The 20,684-nt window shown below is 36.7% G+C and overlaps 1 protein-coding gene across 6 annotated transcripts in view; it reads right to left on the bottom strand.

Moving 5' to 3' along the window:
• LOC110837921 (GTPase activating protein and centrosome-associated) overlaps window positions 1-20,684 on the bottom strand; it is a 31,904-nt gene that overhangs the window by 6,058 nt on the left and 5,162 nt on the right. For 5 of the 6 annotated variants that reach the window (XM_087340181.1, XM_087340183.1, XM_087340185.1 and 2 more), the window contains 13 exons: window positions 13,272-13,439; window positions 12,518-12,706; window positions 11,156-11,431; window positions 9,268-9,442; window positions 7,415-7,656; window positions 6,555-6,743; window positions 4,741-4,866; window positions 4,023-4,208; window positions 2,680-2,854; window positions 2,040-2,146; window positions 1,866-1,949; window positions 1,316-1,375; window positions 197-394 (listed from right to left, as the gene is read on the bottom strand). In XM_087340181.1, coding sequence (XP_087196307.1) covers window positions 197-394; window positions 1,316-1,375; window positions 1,866-1,949; window positions 2,040-2,146; window positions 2,680-2,854; window positions 4,023-4,208; window positions 4,741-4,866; window positions 6,555-6,743; window positions 7,415-7,656; window positions 9,268-9,442; window positions 11,156-11,431; window positions 12,518-12,706; window positions 13,272-13,439 — 2,175 coding nt within the window. The remainder of the gene's footprint in view (window positions 1-196; window positions 395-1,315; window positions 1,376-1,865; window positions 1,950-2,039; window positions 2,147-2,679; window positions 2,855-4,022; window positions 4,209-4,740; window positions 4,867-6,554; window positions 6,744-7,414; window positions 7,657-9,267; window positions 9,443-11,155; window positions 11,432-12,517; window positions 12,707-13,271; window positions 13,440-20,684) is intronic. The other variant, XM_087340186.1, reaches the window with a different exon arrangement.

Here is a 20,684-nt window from a genome sequence, read left to right as displayed (position 1 = left end):
CCTCAGGTATGTGTCCAATGGCAAGCTTTAGTATTAGTAATTATGAATCTCTGTGTTCTCCTATTATAATCCTGGTTAACTTCATAAATTATTCAGTAAAACACAATCAGGCACTCACAATGTATAAAATTCTTGATGAAAATCTTTCTATTAGATAATAAAATAACTTAGAATCATGAGGTTGAGGGACTCAAACCTGATTACGGCACTCAGCCTCCACATGTGCAAGTTTTGTCTGTGCCAGTTCAAGTTCTAGTTCTCGGATGCGCTCCTGAGCTCGTATCAGTTGGGGATCGCTAGTCTTGTTGGTTGGGATATCTTGTTCTCCTCCATTTTCTGTAATATTCTCATCTCCCAGTAATGTTCGACAATGGTCACAGCCCACCACCTGACTCTAAAAGTACAAGGATAAAATAAACTATAAAAAGCGTTCAACTGCTTATACATTATTTATTTTTAAAATAAGCAGAAATTGTTGGGGAACAAAATGAAAAGATGGCATTCTACTTTATTACATTCCATATCAAGAATCACAACTATCTCTATACAACAAATTTAATATTCCTCTTATGGGAACACCTTATAACTCACAGTCAGCTCTTGGAAGAATTCACTGTGCATATTTTCATATTACAGACTTCCTGCCCTATAAATACTGTTTGTAAATGCTATATTTAGGTAATGTAATTATATAAACTAACAACAAATTGAAATTTGAGGTTCTCACAGTGGTGAAGATGTCAATGTTTTTCTGTAGACAGCATGTTTCTTATAAGGAATTCTTCTCGGGCTACCAGCCATGTTGGCTGGTAGCCCAAGAAGAATTCATTAGTCACCGTGAAAGCCTCAGATCAAGTATGTTTCTTCAAAACAATGGTATCAACCCAAAAGAACAATGACAGACCGTAATTTAGCTGATGGTTTCAAGTGCTGAACTTCTAATCAGATGAACACAGAAATATATCCTTTTTGACTGAGCATTTCTTTCACTGTTTGAAATCATGAATATATTATACATTACTGATGTTGTTACTTCTGTTATTATTACTCCTGCTGTTATTAATGTTCTTGTTATTGTTGGTGGTGGTTGTGAAAATGTTCAGAGTTAAAACTACATTAAGTTTGTAAGATGAAACCTTGAAGTTTGCACCATTACTGTTTTATAAGCAATATTTCATACATAACACAAACTTTGGGTCATATTACCTAAAATTTAATTCATTTATACTTTTACCAGAACATTTCATATAAATTCTCATGCCAGGAAGAGAATTCCAAATAAAGGGTTAACACGTACACCTCATACAGTACTTACTCTGAGATCGTTCAAGGCTGCTTTTGCTGCAACCTGTTCATCATCAAGCCGTTGGCAAATCTGTAATTAGAAATGTCTATTTGTATTATTAACTCATATAATGTGAAAATATTAGTATAAAATGTATGCAGTGCGAATAACTTTGAAACAATATATTTTTACCTTCAATGTAACAGAACGATGGTGTAATTTGTTTCTCTGTCACTGGATAAAATACATAGTTACATACTTAATTTACTTTGATTTTTATTTCTGTAATCTATTTTTGCTGAAAATATAGATAATTAATTTTAATTTTGATTTCAGTAATTTATTTTTACTGAATTAAACAGAGACAACACTATTCATTACATACTCATTCAAAATTTAAGTAATAGATCATATCAATGGTAAAAGGACTGAAAAATCAAAAGGTAAATAAAGATATCTTTTTTTTTATTATTTACAACTTGAAGTGCTAGCTAAAATTTTCCATTATTGTTCTCTGACGTATTACCTGAACTCCTGTTATCCATTTCATATTTTACTTAATATTCTTTGGGAATTTTACCTGCTTATATTCAGTAATAATTGCTGTGTTGCGGTTGCTTTCATTTTCAGCTTTCTGTACTTCCCTCTTCAGCATTTCCTTCACCTGCAACCAATATAATGACCTGTTATGACGATTTATATTATTAAGTACACCTCAGAAACAATTTAATGCTAACAAAACAAAGACTGTAACCTGAGTCACTTCATCTTCTAATCTCTTCTTCTCTTCCTCAGTTCTTAGCAGCGTTGATTTAAGTTGATCAAGCTCATTCCTGTACTGGTCAGCATTGTCCTGGACCTCTTTAGAAATAAGAAAGTAAGTTCATATGACATGACAAATTTCACATGCTCTTCTATACACATACAGCATTATGAAAATTTTAAATGAAAAGAAAGAAGAATTAGAGAGGCAAGGAGAAGAAAGAGAACAAATGACAACATGCTGATAAAGAACTGCCAATAAGAACCAATTCAATGTATTAAAATTACTGCCAAAATGAAATATATCTGTGGTATTATAACTATAAAATTCAATAAGAGAAACAAAAAGATCTAAGATGTAAGCCAGTTCAATCCAATCCACACCATAAAAACCAGTTTCTTTAAGGTAAAATCTAAGAAATAAGCAATCTTCAACTCCTTGATAAAAAATCCCCATACACCCTTAAAAACATGAACAACCATTTAGAGACCAATATGCACTTTTGCTAGAACCTTAGTTCCATGAAATATGCCAAAGGCTTGTCTGGTTACAGCTTACTCTACATAACACAAATCTAGCTTACCAGATTTATTAATTTCTATAAAACTAAAAAATCATTAATTCTACATACCTTTAAGAGTAATAAAGTCTTGTTCATATTTCTTCAATTTCTTAACCTTAAGACTTGTTGCAAGCTTCATGAGCTGCCGGGCCACTTCTTCAGTACGACACTTCTTTGGGAGAGTCACACGGAAATATTTAAGGATGCTTTCGAAGTCCAATAATAGTAGCTCCTTCTTGCACATCTGTTACAGGGGTAGAACTTTATTACTTCGGCTTCAGTCTCCATAACATCAAGAATTAAACTCACACAAAATGGATTTGCAGTCAGTCAAACAAATCCATGACGACACAACACAAACCCTGTATTAGCCAGAAGTTCATATAAAGCTGCTTAGAAACATGTTTTAACAAGACAGAAGTCTGTGCCAGTTATGGTGATTGCACCCCTGGGCACACCACACCTAATACCAACCAGGATTGTTTATTTAACACCTGGGGCTGTACAACGTAGACCCTTTCCCACGATATTTGCTTCATCACAGCCTGGCTCCAGGTATTTTATTCCAGGGGTCACCTCTTCCCTGCCTTGGCTACCATGCTTGGATACACCTGTGCTTTAAACAACCTGATTGCAACATTTGTGCACAAATGACCTAAGAGAACATGGTTAAGCAACAATGACTTGTTTACATTAATGCAATAATGATCTACATGATGTAGTGTGATGAACACCTCTGGAATGCCAGTATACTTCAAGGAGTACATCAAAACAATCTTATTTTAATTAGTGAGGCAGAACCTATAGGTTATTCTGGAATAGAACTGATGTTGCTGTCCAATTATGCATGAGTTAATCACCATCTTTTATTACAAACCTCTAAACTTCACTCTTTAAAGTGTATCAGAAGTTTACCAACGTTTCAGAGGTCCTTACTGCTGCCATCATTGCCCTGAAGATGGAGTCAGCAAGGATTTCTAAAATGCTGGGAAACTTCTACCAGATTACATGGTGCAACAACCCAGAAGGCAGTCATCTTCAGTTGGCAAACAGTTTCACACAGTACTTAATTATCTTACAAATTTATAAAGTTGTTATTTTTGTTAACAATTCACTTAAAATTAAATACTAAACTTGGGCAATAACTACTCTCTCATCATACAGGACAATGCAATATTACAAAAAAGAACATGTTCTGCACAGAACACACTGACAAGCCTCTGGCTGAGAACCCCAGGGCTATATGATGTCATTCTCTCAGTTTAACTTATATTTTTAAAGTAAAGAGAGACCTTCTTTTGTATTTATTTGTTTAAATGGGCTATTTGACTTTCCTTTCAACCGTATTTTTGGGTGCCATATGTAACAACTTCATTCTGGATGCCCATATTGTTTTAAAAGTATAAACTTACCATAAGTAATGCTAGAGCAACTTGGAACAATGTATCCACACCCTGAAGAAGGAAAACATCAATGATGTGAAAAACAAAATAAAGGGGAAATCGGGCTGTGAATAATGTGAGGAACCACTGAGATGCAAACATGTGTGACTCCACACCTTTGTCAGAGAAATGTTGCCATAACTGGGGCAGCTGCTCCTGTAAACAAATTACATAAAAATGACTTTGTGGGAGCAAATAACAAACATCCACAAATTCATTCTAAAGGATTCTGACAATGGTGTATTACAATCTGGGTTACTGAGTTTCTGGACTTTGTCCATCATCTAGTATTCTAAAAAACACATTTTGAAAACTGAATCTGTTTTCATTCTCAGGTGTAGGGAAGAGAGACACTTACTTAATAGGTTTAGCTTCTAAGAGCTACCGAGCTGACTGAGGTTAGCTCTTTCAAATAGACCCAACTGAAAGATCTAGGCTATGTAGTTCACAATAAGAAAAAGTTCTTGACATTACTTTAACCACTTCTGGGTAGATCTCCTCACTCAGATTTCTCAGTAATTTTCTAAAATTCTTCTGAACAAAAGCCATCATTTTTAAAATTCTTAACATGTCTTAGATCAGAAATTTGGGAAGACTAGTTATACGAGAAAACGTTTAGGCAAGTTTGGAATCCAGAACTGATTATACTTTATGAAAACTTAAAAGGATTAATTATTTCAATCCATACCTCCATCAGCCTATTTAACTGGTAGAGTCGCATGTATAAGTTTTCAAAGCCATCTTTATACAGGTCCCGCAAACCATAATCATACATTAATTTCACCAGTATGCAAAATGCTTGCTCTTCTGGCATCTGAAAAGTAGTGTACAAAGTATGTGAACTTGAAGTGTGTATTTTCAAAGTAAATATACATTCATCTTCTTAGAAAGTAAACAAGTACATATAATACACACATATACAGTGCACCAGTTAATGTGTGAGGTGGGTTTAAAGCACTGCTGTAGCCTTACACTGTAAGCTAGGAACAAGAAATGAAAGACACAGGCAGTTCACCTACATAACTAGTGAATTTCAATGTAAGCCTCATTTGTTGCTCTACATATGTCAGATATTTCAATTACTGCCAATTTGGAGTTACAGACTCACCTGTATCTCCGATTTTTTGCCTCAAACAGCAGTCACAGAGTTAAATGTGTATACCATTCACTTTAATAGCTTCAAAGAGGAAAGGTTTAGCAGAGATTGAGGCAGGCAGGTTTTATAAATTCCTCCTCCAATCCACTGCTCCAGAAAATGTTCATTTAGCCATTCATGTACAATGTCTATATAGTGAGCTGGCACTATATAAAGTTCAAAGATGGCACATGTCAGTAATCTGGTATAACAAACAAGATCACGCACATAAATTATGGGTTAAAATATAGTCAGCCATAACATGCACTGTCTCATTGTTTGCACAGGCAACACAGCAAATGAATGGCTATGTGACAATACTTAAAACCAGATGTGTGGCCTTCATTCCACCACTCTAGAGCCACGCAAATAATTCATATGAACCATAGTAAATTACTACTGTTTGCCATTCATTCTGTGTTTGTTTTATGTGTCTAGTATACACTACTAATAAACAGCAATGCTTTAAAACCACACCATGTGCATCTAAACTTCCTTTTCATAAAACTAAATACTAAAAATTGTAAGACTTGAGGTTCTCACAGCGGTGAGTATGAAGATTTCCGTCTTCTGGGTTGTTGCGCTGTGTAGTCTGGTTGATGCCAACCAACGTTTCAGAGGTCATACTGCCTCCGTCATCACCCTGATGTTGCGCTGTGTAGTCTGGTTGATGCCAACCAACGTTTCAGAGGTCATACTGCCTCCGTCATCACCCTGATGACGGAGGCAGTATGACCTCTGAAACGTTGGTTGGCATCAACCAGACTACACAGCGCAACAACCCAGAAGATGGAAATCTTAAAAATTGTAACATTGCCATACTTAGCAATATATATATAATGGTGTACATTTTTAGTTAATTTTTGCTACAATGGTGTTTTAGGCACATATGTTGTCAGTAAGTTACATTCCAAACGAAACATCATAGGTTCAAATGTTTCTAAGAAAGGGGTTCATTACATTTTAACAGCAAACAAGAAAACTCTACATGTCACTAGCAGCCCTAGCCATGTTACACAGCTGGACTAGCTAAATCCATAAAGTGTCCAACTAAGAGCTGGGCTATGAGGGTTCAATCCCCAATAGGGTGTATGACTTTTCTCTTTACTCCTAGCCAAATGCGGGGTAAAGTACCCAAAGAGCTCACCACTCACTCCCATCTAGTGTTGGAGGTAAGAAAAAGTAGAGCTTTCATCAACACAAGCCTTCATGATATAGTGCATAAGTACACAAACATCTTTTTCGATCTTATTTTATGTAGGACTGCTGCATCTTCATAATTAATTTGTAATTCTAATGACATCTGAAATAAGTTTATATAACACTGTTGATATATGGTGATAATGTTTAATAATCACTGTACTTACATGTAAAAGTAAAGTTGCAGCTAAGAAACTGAGTCCTTGGCAGTAGCCCACTTCTGAATCATGAACAGCATAAGCCTTTGAAATGCGATACAGTGAGTCTTGGCCCAAGCCACCAGCTTCCTTGAAGAAATCATGTGCTGGAAATGTGCGGTTAATGTCTCGCTGGATTACAGTCTCACAAGTACTGTCCTGTACCAAAAATAAATGCTGCTTTGATTTCTGCAACTATTTCTAAAATTGAAGTTTTCATATTTAGAAACCATTAAAACACTCCACAAAATCTAGTTAAAGGATTTTATAAAGTGTGTATCACAGAATCTTATAGCTTTTAGAAAGGAAGTAATAAGCAAATACATTTCTTTTAATTCAACAATTCCTAAATTAGAAGCTTGCACATGTAGAAATTCATGTGCTGCATCATATCTACTTATTGTATTTTGTAATACATAATTTTAAAACTTTAGAAAAGGGGGGGGGGGAAGTTCCAGAAAATCACAAATAATTTATGTAATATTATGTATAAAAACCAGGAGCTCCTAAATTTGTGTTCTGTATTCTTAATCCTTTAAACTCCAGTGGCACCTACATGTACCACCTGGTTTTACAATCAATAAATAAACAATAATTATTTACTTAAGCAACACAAGCCAATTGATGAGTTGCAGTAGGGAATGAGTCTTTTAAGTATTATTTAGATATGATTTGGCTTCATAGGGTTAACCATAGAATATTGATAATCACATAGCAGGAAATGCTGTTAATTCTTTATTATTACAGCAGTCCATATATCTAAGCCAAAAGTAGATAAAACACAGCGTTGCTCTTGTCAGAACTGATGAACTCTAACAAAATAAGCATACCTTTGTAATGAGAATTCTGTAGGTATCCATCATCGTTGTATCATTTTCACAACCTGCAAGACGCTGCCAAACCTCTCCACGTAAAGCTTCTGGAATGCCACCCCGTACAAGAGATGCTAACTGCCGTGGCCGCTGCTTGGTGCTTGTCCAGCGAGCAAGTGCTTCTGCCCAAGATTCTAACTCCATTTCTGAACAATCTTTTGATACTTCACCAGTACCACTTAGTAATGGTTCATCCCCATCTTAAAACCAGACAAGAGAAGTACAATTTATGTATATATTATTGCAAGGAAAGCTAGTTTGTCAAGGCAATTTCTAAATTAAAATTTGAAAATGGACTGCATTAATCAATGACTTGGATGCACAAAATAAAGTTTATTACAAAATACCAGTGTAATGCAGGCATATATAAAATTACTCAACAAACAAAGTTAATGAATTAATTTAATAAGTAATTACTGACAGTTTGTATGAGCCGGGATAGGTCAGTCAGTACGAGGTGCGATCGGAAAGTTTCAAGATTGTGTCAATAGAGGGCGAACCGGATGTAGTACGAGCTTCTGCCGCTAGGGGGTGCGGCCTACATTCATAGTGAAGCAGTGCGCCAGCCGGCATCATCGAATTAGCATTTGTTTCTTAGTTACGGGCATTTTGGTAGTGCATTACACTGACCCTCCTGCGATTTCGGAATGGCGTGTGCATCAAATTTTGCCAAAGACTCGCCAAAACGGCAACGGAAACCTATGAAATGCTAAAGCAAGCATTTGGGGAGTCTGTAATGGGTCGTGCACAAACTTTTGTGTGGCATTCACGTTTTAAAAATGGCCGAACCTCTGTCAATGATGACGAGCGTTCTGGACGACCATCTTCGAGCACAACGCCCGAAAATGTTACGAAGATTCGGCAGGCCATTCACGAAGATCGATGTCGTACCATCAACGACTTGTGCGACATTGTTGGTATAGGCTATGGGACCTGTCAGCTGATTCTAAAGGTAGAACTCCACATGCGACTCATCGCAGCCAAGTTTGTGCCAAGGCTCCTGTCTGAGGATCAGAAGCAGAATCGACTTCTCGTTTGTCAGGAGCTCAAAGATCTTGCAAGAACCGACCCCAACTTCCTTTCTAAGCTCTGTGTGACTTCTTCCTCTTCCCAAAGATGAAAATTCAGCTAAAGGGAAGGAGATTTGAGACGATAGAAGAGATTCAGGCAGAATCGCAGATGGTGCTTGACAGGCTGACAAAGAAAGATTTCCAGGGATGCTTCCAGGCTGACAAAGAAAGATTTCCAGGGATGCTTCCAGGCTTGGCAGCGGCGCTGGGATCGTTGTGTTCACTCCCAGGGGAACTACTTCGAGGGTGATGCATGAATTTAATACCTGAGATAAGTGTACGGGTTTTTATACGCGCAGTCTTGAAACTTTCCGATCGCACCTCATATAGTAACTAGCTACGGGCTGGACGACCGGGGTTCGATCCCCGACAAGGGCAGAGGATTTTTCCTCTAGCCTCTGCGTCCAGATCAGCTCTGGGGACCACCCAGCCTCCTCTACAATGGGTACCGGGGTCCTTTTCCGGGGGTAAAGCCGGCCTGGGCGTGATGCTGACCACTCACCCCCATCTAGTGCCAAGGTCAAGGAAAAGAGGAGCTATACCTCCACTCACCCCAAATGCCTACATGGTGTATAGTGGGACAAACTTTACTTTTTACTGACAGTTTGTAAAACTTTGAAATACCAGAAACATAGTGATTCTTTAGAATTGCCAGAATGTCTGCCATCACTTCTGCCAACTCTAAAATTATATATCTAATTACTACACAACACCAAGTAAACAGATTTTCTGTTCACTTACCTGACATAGCCTCTTCCTTAGGTGTAAGTGTATCAACGTCTATGGAAGCAATGCTAGGAGAACGAATCAGACTTGCTAAATTTAGTGTAAGGTTTAGCCGGTTTCTATCTAGCTCACCCGAAGTGTCAATACTCAGAACCTTATAATGGACTGTGCTTACATCACTTGATGGCACCTGTTGGTTGCACAAAAATTCTTTTATGAGAAAATATTTTCAATGTTCATCAAAAATATACACACGATTCAACACACTCTATTCTTGAGCACTAAGAAAAGGTGAAGTGTCGAGCTTCATACGCTAGTGATCTTTATCCCAATGACCATGAAAATACTTAGTATCGTCTACAATGTATGGTTTTGTATGTTTCTGTTCTGCAACTGTTAATTATGCAATAATAATTATGTATTCCCATTTATAGAATAGTATGACTGATGATTACAATATTAACCCATTTGTTGCCATAAGCATGCTAATTCACATGTTCCAGGCCACAGTCACTGCATGCATAATTTTACACAGAGCAGTTAAAGAAGCCTGTGCTGTAATACAGAGTGATCCAAAAGTCGCGCAACCTGACCCAAAAGTCACGCAGAAGAGCATGGAAAAGTAAGTATTGGCAACACTGTACTGTTGGCCGGGTGTTGTGCAGGCAGTATGACCTTGAGACATCTGCTAGGTCTCACCAGTTGAGTAAAGGCATTCGAAAGTGTAAGATGAGTTTTTCACAAGCGGGGCGAGTATTTATTGTGGAACATTATTTTATGACGAATTTGTACACGGAATGTCAACAATCGTTTGTGCGTAGTTTTCCAAACTAGTGTGAGCCGAATAAATCAGCAATATGCCGAATTGTTCACCGTTTTCGTGAAACAGGCAGCGTAAGTGACAAGCGATCTGGACGGCCATCAAGTCTGAGTGACGAAAATTTGAATGAAACCAAGCCTCATTTGTGAAGAAAACGTTGTCCAAGATGCCAACACCATCCCTCACAAGTTCTTGGAACCATTTACATTATCGTAATCTTTTTACTTTGTCCGGTTCCTTGAGTTCATGCATTGTGTGAATTCTGTAAGGCACAAGTTTCAGCCGCTTCGTACACCTCTGCGTTGTTCCATAAATCAATCCAGTCTGCTGTGCTAATCTTCTTAAGGACTTCCTGGGTGACCATTCTAAGCACTGCCTAACTTCATTCAAATTTTCATCACTCAGACTTGATGGCCATCCAGATCGCTTCTTGTCACTTACGCTGCCTGTTTCATGAAAATGGTGAACAATTCGGCATATTGTTGATTTATTCAGCACGCGCGATTCTGGAAAACTATGCACAAACGATTGTTGGAATTCCGAGTACGAATTCAGCGTAAAATAATGTTCCACAATAAATACTCGCCCTGCTTGTGAAAAACTCATCTTACACTTTCAAATGCTGTTACTCAACCGGTGAGACCTAGCAGATGTCTCAAGGTCATACTGCCTGTACAACACCCGGCCAACAGTACAGTGTTGCCAATACTTACTTTTCCATGCTCTTCTGCGCAACTTTTGGGTCGAGTTGCGCGACTTTTGGATCACTCTGTACTATACAGTTCAGTAAATTGTGCAGGCTGCATGTAACATCTAGAGACCAGTGAAAGTACTTCCTGGTAAGAATGTATAACTCAATCACATTTAAGTGTAAGCAGTTTTCCACCAGAAGTGGGGATGGCTGTGGATGGGTCAATAATACTCAAAACAATTTTTGACAATTTGCAGCATAATTAACTACATGCAGCAGAATACTTCTTGATAAAGTTCACAAGTGCCTGGCACTGGACTCCACATCCCAAGTAACCAAGATCAGCTTCTGAAGGTCTGCTCCATGCAGTTAGTCAAACACTGGCTACTCACCTCTCGTAGGTTGAGGGAGAACTGCTGTATGAGAGGGCGTCGACTGAAGTACCAGAAGCGCTCTCCTTGAGGAAATACTTTTACAGGTGTCTCAATAAGAAAACGGACAGGCTCCTGGATACCTTGGATCACCAGATCTACAGCCACTGTGATGTAAATTCGTCCATCACGTGGCGTCTCCACATTCAAAGCTTCAAATGCTGGATCTGCAGGATCCCAGTGACCAGAGATCACATAACATTGTTTATCACCAGTTCCTGAACCCACTGACACCTGCTGAACACACAAACCCAATGACATGGAACAGTCTTGCTTTTTTATCATCAGTCTCAATACACATACCCACACAGAAATACCATTATGCTGACTATTTCCTGCAACAAAGCTAAAATTTATGTTATTTTATCACACATCTTTACTCTTTTTACTTAATAATGCTGACAGTAACTCAAACTATAAAATGTCAACAGGAAAATGAGGAAACAACAAAAACCAATAAAACACAATTTCAGTTTTGTGTTTAAAATAATCATAAATAAAGCTACAGAACTGGCCTCAGGATGTGCATTATGATACCAGGTGTTTCATAACTGCTCAGCAAAATTTGCTTTCAACATTCACCAATCTCGCTGCACCCACATGCAGGGGAGACATCCGTCACTTCCTCAGGTGACCAATCAAAAACATGTGACCAGCAGTCAATAAGTAAAATGCTCATTTTTCAATAGAACAAACACAAAAAGTTTAACAAACACAACAGAAATTTCCAAGATAATTCAAATGCAAATACATAAATTCACACAGTGGAACTTCTGCAAACGAACACTACAGTTTCTCACAAACTGAATGACTAGTAATATATTGTAAAACAGGAGAAAATAAGTACATCTTCATAAAACACAACATGGTAAAATACTGTAAACAATTTCCCTCACACCTCAGAATTACTGCAGTGCCTACCCTGTTCCAACTGACCACACAGTCAAAACAGAATTTTGGTACACAAAACAGAAAAAGTAGAGGCACCAAACCCAATTCTGGCAAGTGATAAACCTCTCAAGCAGTCGGCAAAGACACCACATGTAATGTGGCTAGTCAGAACAAAACAACAAGTGAGTCCAGATATTATTAAATAATTTATAACTAACATATATATGTGCAACTAGCATGACCCTGGTCCACAGATGCAGAACTGGTTATTTGTACTTACCAGTCTAAAATTTTGGGGGTGGGGGTGGTTTATGATGATGCTGTTGTTGATGGTGACAACAACAAAAAAACTGTCTTGTCTGGAAACTATGAAATCAAGTAAAGGAACAAGTACTTCAATGAGAACAGGTATCATAAATGATCAGCACTCACCATCTCAAGCAACTGCATATCACTGTGTTTGACGTTGCGACCAGGGCTGACTAGTACACCAAAACACCTCTCCACCTCCAGGTCCCTTTCATTCTCTGACACTTGCTGTACTGTGAGACAGAGCTGTTTTTCCAGGTTCACACGTAATTTAAAGTAACTTCGGTCCTTTGGTACTGCACTAAAGCCACTCTGCACCATAGCAAATAACACGTCATTAAAACTTTTATATTTAATTACTTTCAACACATAACGAACACCATAAACACAGTACATAATTTTTCTGGCCAGATGGAAAAGATCAGATTCCTGGTAAGAGAAACAGAATTTTTCTCTCTGAATCACCCAGTCACTTTAGCATTATTTAATGACACTATCTCACCTGCAAATAATAAATTATAAAGGGCATAAACGGGAGCAGTTTAGGCCAACTACAAGCTACTATCCCAGCATTCTACAGGATAAACTAAGGAAAACCATGAAAAATAAGTCAGGATATCCAGAATCAAGCCCAGTATCTCTTGAATATAAGGACTGCTAACCACTAAAAGTGATATATGGTACATTTGAATTAGTTCTGGGGGCTTATCACGCTTCTTATTCACTAACTATGGCTGCTATTAGGAATGTGTGATAGTGGACGGAAACTGTTCCAAAAGTCATGTGCAATAACAGCCACTATGATGATAAGTAATCTCACATATGCAAAAATTCATGAACCATCTTAGTGTGTCACATACATTAGTAGTGCACTCACCCGGCCATCATCTTCTTTGATTTCCATGCTCACTTCAAATACATAGACTTCAACATGTTCTCTGTCAGGTGGTACTGCTGGTCCAAGATCACTTGATGTGACTGAATTATTCATTGACTTCGGTACTCGTTGAAAGGCTTTTGCAAAACAGGCTGAAACCTGGCCTACCTGTAAACAATACATTATAAAACTGCCCTTAATAAATCAACTGTTTAATATTTATATATCTTTAAGATATCCAAAAATTTTACATTAACTCATAAGTCATACACAATCAAATTACATGAAGACAAACATTTGTAGTGAAATGGGACAGAATGGGAAGTGGTGGTAACTTATTTTGGCAGATGTACCAATAATTGTCAGTAGCCAATTCTTTGCTGACTCAGCAATCGTGAGACTTCTCCAATGTCCACTGAATAATGAAACTGTGGATGAAACAGAAATATGACTCCTACTAACAGACAATTAACAACACATAAACTTCTAGATACTAATAATTATGACACCAAACCAAGAATCAAACCCAGGACCTTCTGAATCTGAAGCAAGTGTGCTAACCATGAATACAATGTTCACTGAAAATAGTGTACTTTCAACATCTGTGTACAGTTGAATTCTTAATCTGACAGATGAAGTCTCAGAGCCTGCAGGAATTTCCCAAACAACCAATTCCATAAACATAATAAAATTATAATGCAGACATAGCTCCTCATCATTTAACATGCTAAACATTCCCAATTTCAGCATTCTTGCCAGGCTTACTAAACAACGGATTGGGCACCTCAATGCAGTGATCTTTGTAACCATACCTGAACATTAATGTTACTACATGTTATCCATTTCTAAGAACCACTCAGATTATTCATACTTAGGTTTAAACAGAGTCAGTTTTACCACTAGAAAAATTCTCTATATAAAAAAATCCATATTTTTAAGATATATATCATTCATTTTGTGAAAAATGTATCACAACTGCTATCCCTTCACATGTCTACTGCAGTCGATGTGATGGAGTCCATTCAGTAGAAGAACCTTTACTTTTGCAGAAAATGTGATTACAGGAAACACTTATCTCAGTGTGCTAGAAATATTTTCCCCACAAACTGATGACACTGAAAAAAATACAACTAATTTACAACAACACAAGGCCCTGCATCAGTTAAATCTTCTATCCTGTAACATCTCACTTGTATGATCGAAGTATACAAGCTTTACTTATACTTAAGTATTCACATACCTGTCTAACTGAACAGCAACAAAGGCTTGATTTGTAACAATAAAAGGAAGAGGACACACATACAAAATAATCACAACAGACAACTGACACACTTTGAAAGCTAATGTTATTCCAAGAGCTCAAACTGTAAACAAAATCCAGACAGGTTTAGCTTGCTAGTTCACACATCCCATTAGCATATACAGTACATTGCCAAACACTCTACTGCCTCACCAAATACTTCTGTACCTTTGGTACAGTCTGATGAAAAAACATTGATGAATGAGCAATTTACTTTGAATTACAATACAGAAATATGCTACAAGTGTGTTAAAAAGAAAGCAGTGAGTTAATATGGGTAGTGAGGTTTCTAAGATTAAAAGTATTTTGTAAGTAGCCACAGCCTCAACAAACTTTTCTCCTGAGCTGTGAAGCTTTGTACATTTTTTGTATACTGCAATTTCAACAAGATTTATTTAATATAATGGCTTCAAAAGTTGTGTATACCACACTCACTAAAGTACTACTGATAAATTACTGAAAAAAGTAGACAAATTAATTATAAGAGATAAACTGCTTTTATGCAATGACATTGACAGTAGGTAACAAATAATATATTGGGTTTATAGTAAAACAACTACTGTGATTTCTCACACAAATCTATTTTAAGTCATATATATTAGTTTGTACCACTAAAGGTATGACTTGGGCGTGACAGTATGTGATGTGTTTCAGTACTGCTTTTCAGCATTCTGACTGGCTCATATTATAAACTTTTGTATTTATTTCTCAGGCTTGGAATAAGATGTTCTAAGGCCAGAGGCAAAACTGAAAGTCGGGGCTGTTTCTTGCTGAAGAGAGAAAAGGCCCCGATGATTTTGGGGGCCTGGGGATATATAGCCCCCTCCTTAATCTTGACCTTTTCTTTCTGAGCTTAGACAATTGTTGCTATTTTATTATAAAAAAACACAGATTCCTTAATTGCAAGAACACCTGAAATGGTCAAGAAGTAGAGGATGATATTTCCAAGGTTCATGACAACATGAAACATTTTATATTAAAAGATCTGAACATTCTTGTTGTGTTTCAGTCTGAAGACTTGAAGATTGCTGTCATCCCATCTACTTCCCAGAATGCTGAAGATCAGGATATGTAAAACAATTTTTTCATTTGTTTTGTGCTAGGAAAACAAAGGGCTCAGGAAAACAGATTTCAGAAGGATGAAGTGAGTGAACAATTAGGATATTACAGAGAGTAACTTGATGATTTATACAGGTCACCAAGTATTGTTAGGACATAAAATCTAGGCATCTACAGTGATCTGTGCATACAGATGACTAGAAATGCATACAGAATTTTGATCAAGAAAGCAACTAGGAGTCATCAACTTGAAAGACTGTACAGATGGGAGACAGATCTTTGGGAAATATGATGCAAGAATCAGAGTTGGATGTAACAAGCTTGGAATCATGTTTAATGGCAGGCTTTCATATCAGCATCGAACGCAGACCTTCAATTCTCCTTCCACAATGATTATTAATTATGACACAGAACTGTGGCTATCTCAAAATATTATTCACATTAGAGAAAACAAACGAATACTGATTTCAATGCAGCCATGTCAGAAATATATGTTACCCTGTCTCATTGTGGATTCAACTGTACAATATGAATAATTCTGGATGAGTATTTTCTAAGGGCAGGGCATTTGCCTACTCCTAATAACCAACACACAAAACATTATTGATGTTATTTCTTATTTTGGTCAAAATAAGAAAATATTATAATAGTTCAAGTAAAATATTAGAGAAATGGGAATATGGAGATGCTAATGAAAACCACATATAAACCAGATCAGAGTAACCATTAACCACAGACTCTGATAACATGTTTTGAATCGATTACTGCACTGTAAGTAGTTACAGAGGAGCTGAATAACTTGTCTAGCAAATTTAAAATAAAACTTATTATGACTATATCAATTAAATTTTACTTTATAGCACATGTAAGAGGATTCTGTGTAACATTTTGTAACATGCTGGTCATTTTATTGGGGAACTGTTAGCCCCCTACTCAGCGTTCAAGCTAAAAGACTCTTGTGAACATGGTAATGAACCTTCCGGGTCCATAAAATGTGGAAACTTCTTAACTAGCCAAGTGTACTATTAGCTTCTCAATACGGGCTCTAATCCATGGAGTTAATTAGTTTGAGCATGTAGGAACTGATTTACTTTAACTCTCAAGATAAGTTTTAAATATTGACAAACATATTTATTACACAATGGAGTTAATTTTGCAAGATTGTTATTATGTTTCCATATTTCCTTCAGTTTAGCTTTATATGTGCATACTGTCAATAACCTTGCTCTTCAACTATACTGACAGGCAAAAGTTGCTAAGATTTAAATCCAATGAATAAGATGACTATGGATCAGTAAGTCAGTGTGTGACCATAGTATGACTTTTGTGTGGTCCTTGACATGATAAGTTTTATTTTAAAATTAATTTCTATGTTCAGTGACCAGGATGACACATTTTAAATTTCAAGGTTAACATTGGCTGAGCAGGATGAAAGCTTTCTGCCAAATTCATGTATTGTATTATTTTGTTTTAATACTTCTATGTTTACACTACTTTCCTTCCTTTTGATTTACAATTGACAATGCTTGATCTGTGATCTCAGTATTGTGCTCAGTTAATATCTACTTCTGCTTTGTATTTATAGCATGTAAACTTGAGAGTTATCATGTGACTGGTGTTTTCAGATGGCATATGAAAAGAAAATTCAGGGCAATCACAGGACTTTCCTGAATGGAAATACGTTTTCTTTGCGCCTGCAACAGCAGAAGCAATGTGTTTCTTGTGCTGTGATACAATAAATGAGAACAAAGTAAACAATATGAACCATCACTACAGCTGTTTACATTCACACTCACAAATGCACTCTCGATCAACATCTTTAACTATCTACCCCAAAACAATCTGCAAACATAAACACAATATTGCAATGGTCATCATTGTCACAACTAAATGGCTTTTAATGTAACAATATCTCATTTATGTAAGATTTTCAGTTCTCAGGGTAAATAAATGACAGAGACATGAAAAAGAAAGCCAGAGGATCACTGTCCAGGTTAAGTCTCAGGGAACCAGTGTAAGATTAGAGAGATCACTCCAACTGACACCACTCTCTGGTCACTTTGTGCACCAACAATAAACAGGCAATGCAAGGACTGCCTGAGTTATATATCGGTGACTAATGGTCTTTCCCTTTGATGACTGTGACCAGAGCAGGTCTTTGAAACATCAGCTAATTGCCAAAGAGGATTTAAGTGAAATATCTTAATTTGCTGGTTTCTTTCAAGATGAAATAAAATGTTACAAACAGCACATTTATTATAGATAGATGTTGTATTATTCCATTTAAATTTACATCTACAACTTATACATGACCTATAAATCAATTAACACCATCATTAAATTTTAATCAGTACCATTGCCAAATGACTCATTACAACTTTTCAACCACTAGTTTTATTTAGAAGTCTATGATTTGTTATTTTAGTGCAAATTTCTGCACTGAATCTATAAGGGGTGAGGATGGGAAGGCTTCATAAGTGTAGAGAAGGTCCTGATGAAATGTGAGTGCATCAGTTCATGACGTATGTAATTCATTACTGTTACTGTCTTATGTCTAGTTGGTATTAATTTTTAAGTTATGTACTTTAGGTTATATGGTTTTGTAATCTTATGAGTTGTTTTATTTTGAGTGTGGTGTGTTTTTCTGTTGTGTCTCATTGTTTTGTTGTGTCTTATGTTTTTTTGTCTCATTGTTGTGTTGTATCTCATTGTTCTATTGTGTCTTATTGTTTTGTTGTGTCTTATGTTTTTGTGTCTTATTGTTTTGTTCTGTCTCATTGTTTTGTTGTATCTCATTGTTCTGTTGTGTCTTATTGTTTTGTTGTGTCTTATGTTTTTTGTGTCTTATTGTTTTGTTCTGTCTCATTGTTTTGTTGTATCTCATTGTTCTGTTGTGTCTTATTGTTTTTGACGTAACTACGTCTATGGGGAAGGGTCATTCGGCAAAAAAGTGGAACGAAGAAATGGAACAGAAACGTGGAACGAAATAGTGGAACGAAAAAGTGTAACAATGGTTTATCAACAAATAAACAACAATGGTTACCTGTTGTTGCAATACCTGGCATTGTTGCAGTAGTATATATTGCCGTCAACAATTATCTCAATTTTAAAGAATGTATAAAAGAAATATTTAGAATAAAGCCAATATATACACTTCCTTTCCGTAAAGACATATTTACATCAAATTCTCCGGAACCGTGGTTCCACTATCACTTTTTTGTTTTTGTTGTGTCTTATGTTTTTTTGTGTTTTATTGTTTTGTTCTGTCTCATTGTTTTGTTGTGTCTCATTGTTCTGTTGTGTCTTATTGTTTTGTTGTGTCTTATTGTATTGTTTTATTGTAGGACCACTGCCACCGGGTAAAAACCCATTTGCAGTAAATAATATATAATAATTTCTAATGAAACTTTAAATTATGAATACTTAAAGTATATTTCATAGACAAACACTGCAGCATTTCATTATGACTTTCAATTGAATAGCAACTCAACTATGCTCCATAACCAAACAGTAAAGTACAATTCTGTGCATCAGGTAACCTGTTGGATGGACAGCATGTTAGGTGGGTCCCTTGTCACCATAGCATGGTGTGTCCTCAGGCTGCACATGGAGAAAGCCTCCAGATATGAATAACCAATTAGGGACAGCTGACAAAGGGTGGTCCTCCAGCTTGGGAGTATGGTGTGGGGCTACCAATCTCTCACTGTTAAAACTTAATTTTGTTACAAAATTAAACTCTCTCACTTTGAGGGAGAAACATAGATTGAAGGCCTTTCAGAACAGAGTGTTCAGGAGGATATTTGGACCTAAAAGGGAGGAAGACAGATCATGGGGAAAATTGGATAATGATGAGCTTCATGACCTGTACTCCTCACCTGATATTTTTAGGGTGATTAAATTGAGGATGAGGTGGGCGGGACATGCAGCGGGCGTGATGAAGGGGAGGGGTGTTTAAAAGGTATTGGTTGGGAGGCCTGAAGGGAGACCACTGGGAAGACCTAGGCATAGGTGGGAGGATAACATTATGATGGACCTTAAGGAAAGAGGAATTCATGGAGTTAACTGTATGCAGCTAGCTCAGGATAGTCCAGTGGTGGGCTTTTATGAACACAGTGATAAACCTTCAGGTTCCATAAAGAAAGTGTGTATTCTTTACGAAGCTGAGTAAACAATCAACTTTTCAAAGAATTTCCTGCACCATAGAGTAAGTTGGATGGAGAGCAAATAATGTGAAGTTGTTCTCTTAACATATTACCCCATTACATACTTAATTTACTGGTATGTTTAGCTAGCTCTTAAATTCAAGAAAAAACACTTCGATAAAAGCAAGCATATAATTCTTGCTTTATATGAACATTTGAGTTCTTATTTTGAATCTTAAAATAAATACTTTAAGTTATAAATTGTTCTGGCTAATAAATAACCTTCATCTCAGCATTAATACAACTTACAGAAAGTGGTTACTCTTTAATATGTAAATCTCAATTTCTGTTTATGCTAGCAGAACTGAGCCATATGCAAATTACCAAAAACTTTGGTGCCAGCCAATTGTATTTATCACATTAAGTTTGTTCTGAACTACATGCCAACTAAAAAGTAGGTGTTAACTGTAGCGCCTTGTTTTGAACTGCGTGTCAATCAGGATATTGGCAAATAACTAAGAAGTGTGATAAAAAGGTTTCCAGACTAAAACAATAAAAATTAGCTTCTTTCTAGACCTATACATGTCTGCAATGACAGAAGAAGGTTTTTAAAGTCTTCTTCTAAAATAATTTTGAGTACCAATACCACATTCTGTTTCTTTATTTTAAGTAAATGAAAGAGGCAGCCTTTTGAACAGTTCTGAACTTTGGAATATAATAAGAAATAGCAAGGAGCTAAGCTGGGAGACAGGAGGTTGATTCAGATGAGTGATGTGAAACTTTTCGGCACTGTCCACTGGCATACAGTGTCATGGTAAAGAATTCAGTAACATGACCAAATAAATTTATGCACATTTCTACTTGAGTGGTGTCTTTCAGACAATGAAGAAAGAATGTCTGGTTCAGAGTCTG

This window comes from Zootermopsis nevadensis, unplaced genomic scaffold, assembly GCF_977971745.1.
Source record: "Zootermopsis nevadensis isolate Lab colony 2312 unplaced genomic scaffold, Znev_1.0 Znev_ptg000061l, whole genome shotgun sequence".
NCBI lineage: Eukaryota > Metazoa > Arthropoda > Insecta > Blattodea > Termopsidae > Zootermopsis > Zootermopsis nevadensis.
This window is presented reverse-complemented; position numbering and strand designations above follow the sequence as displayed.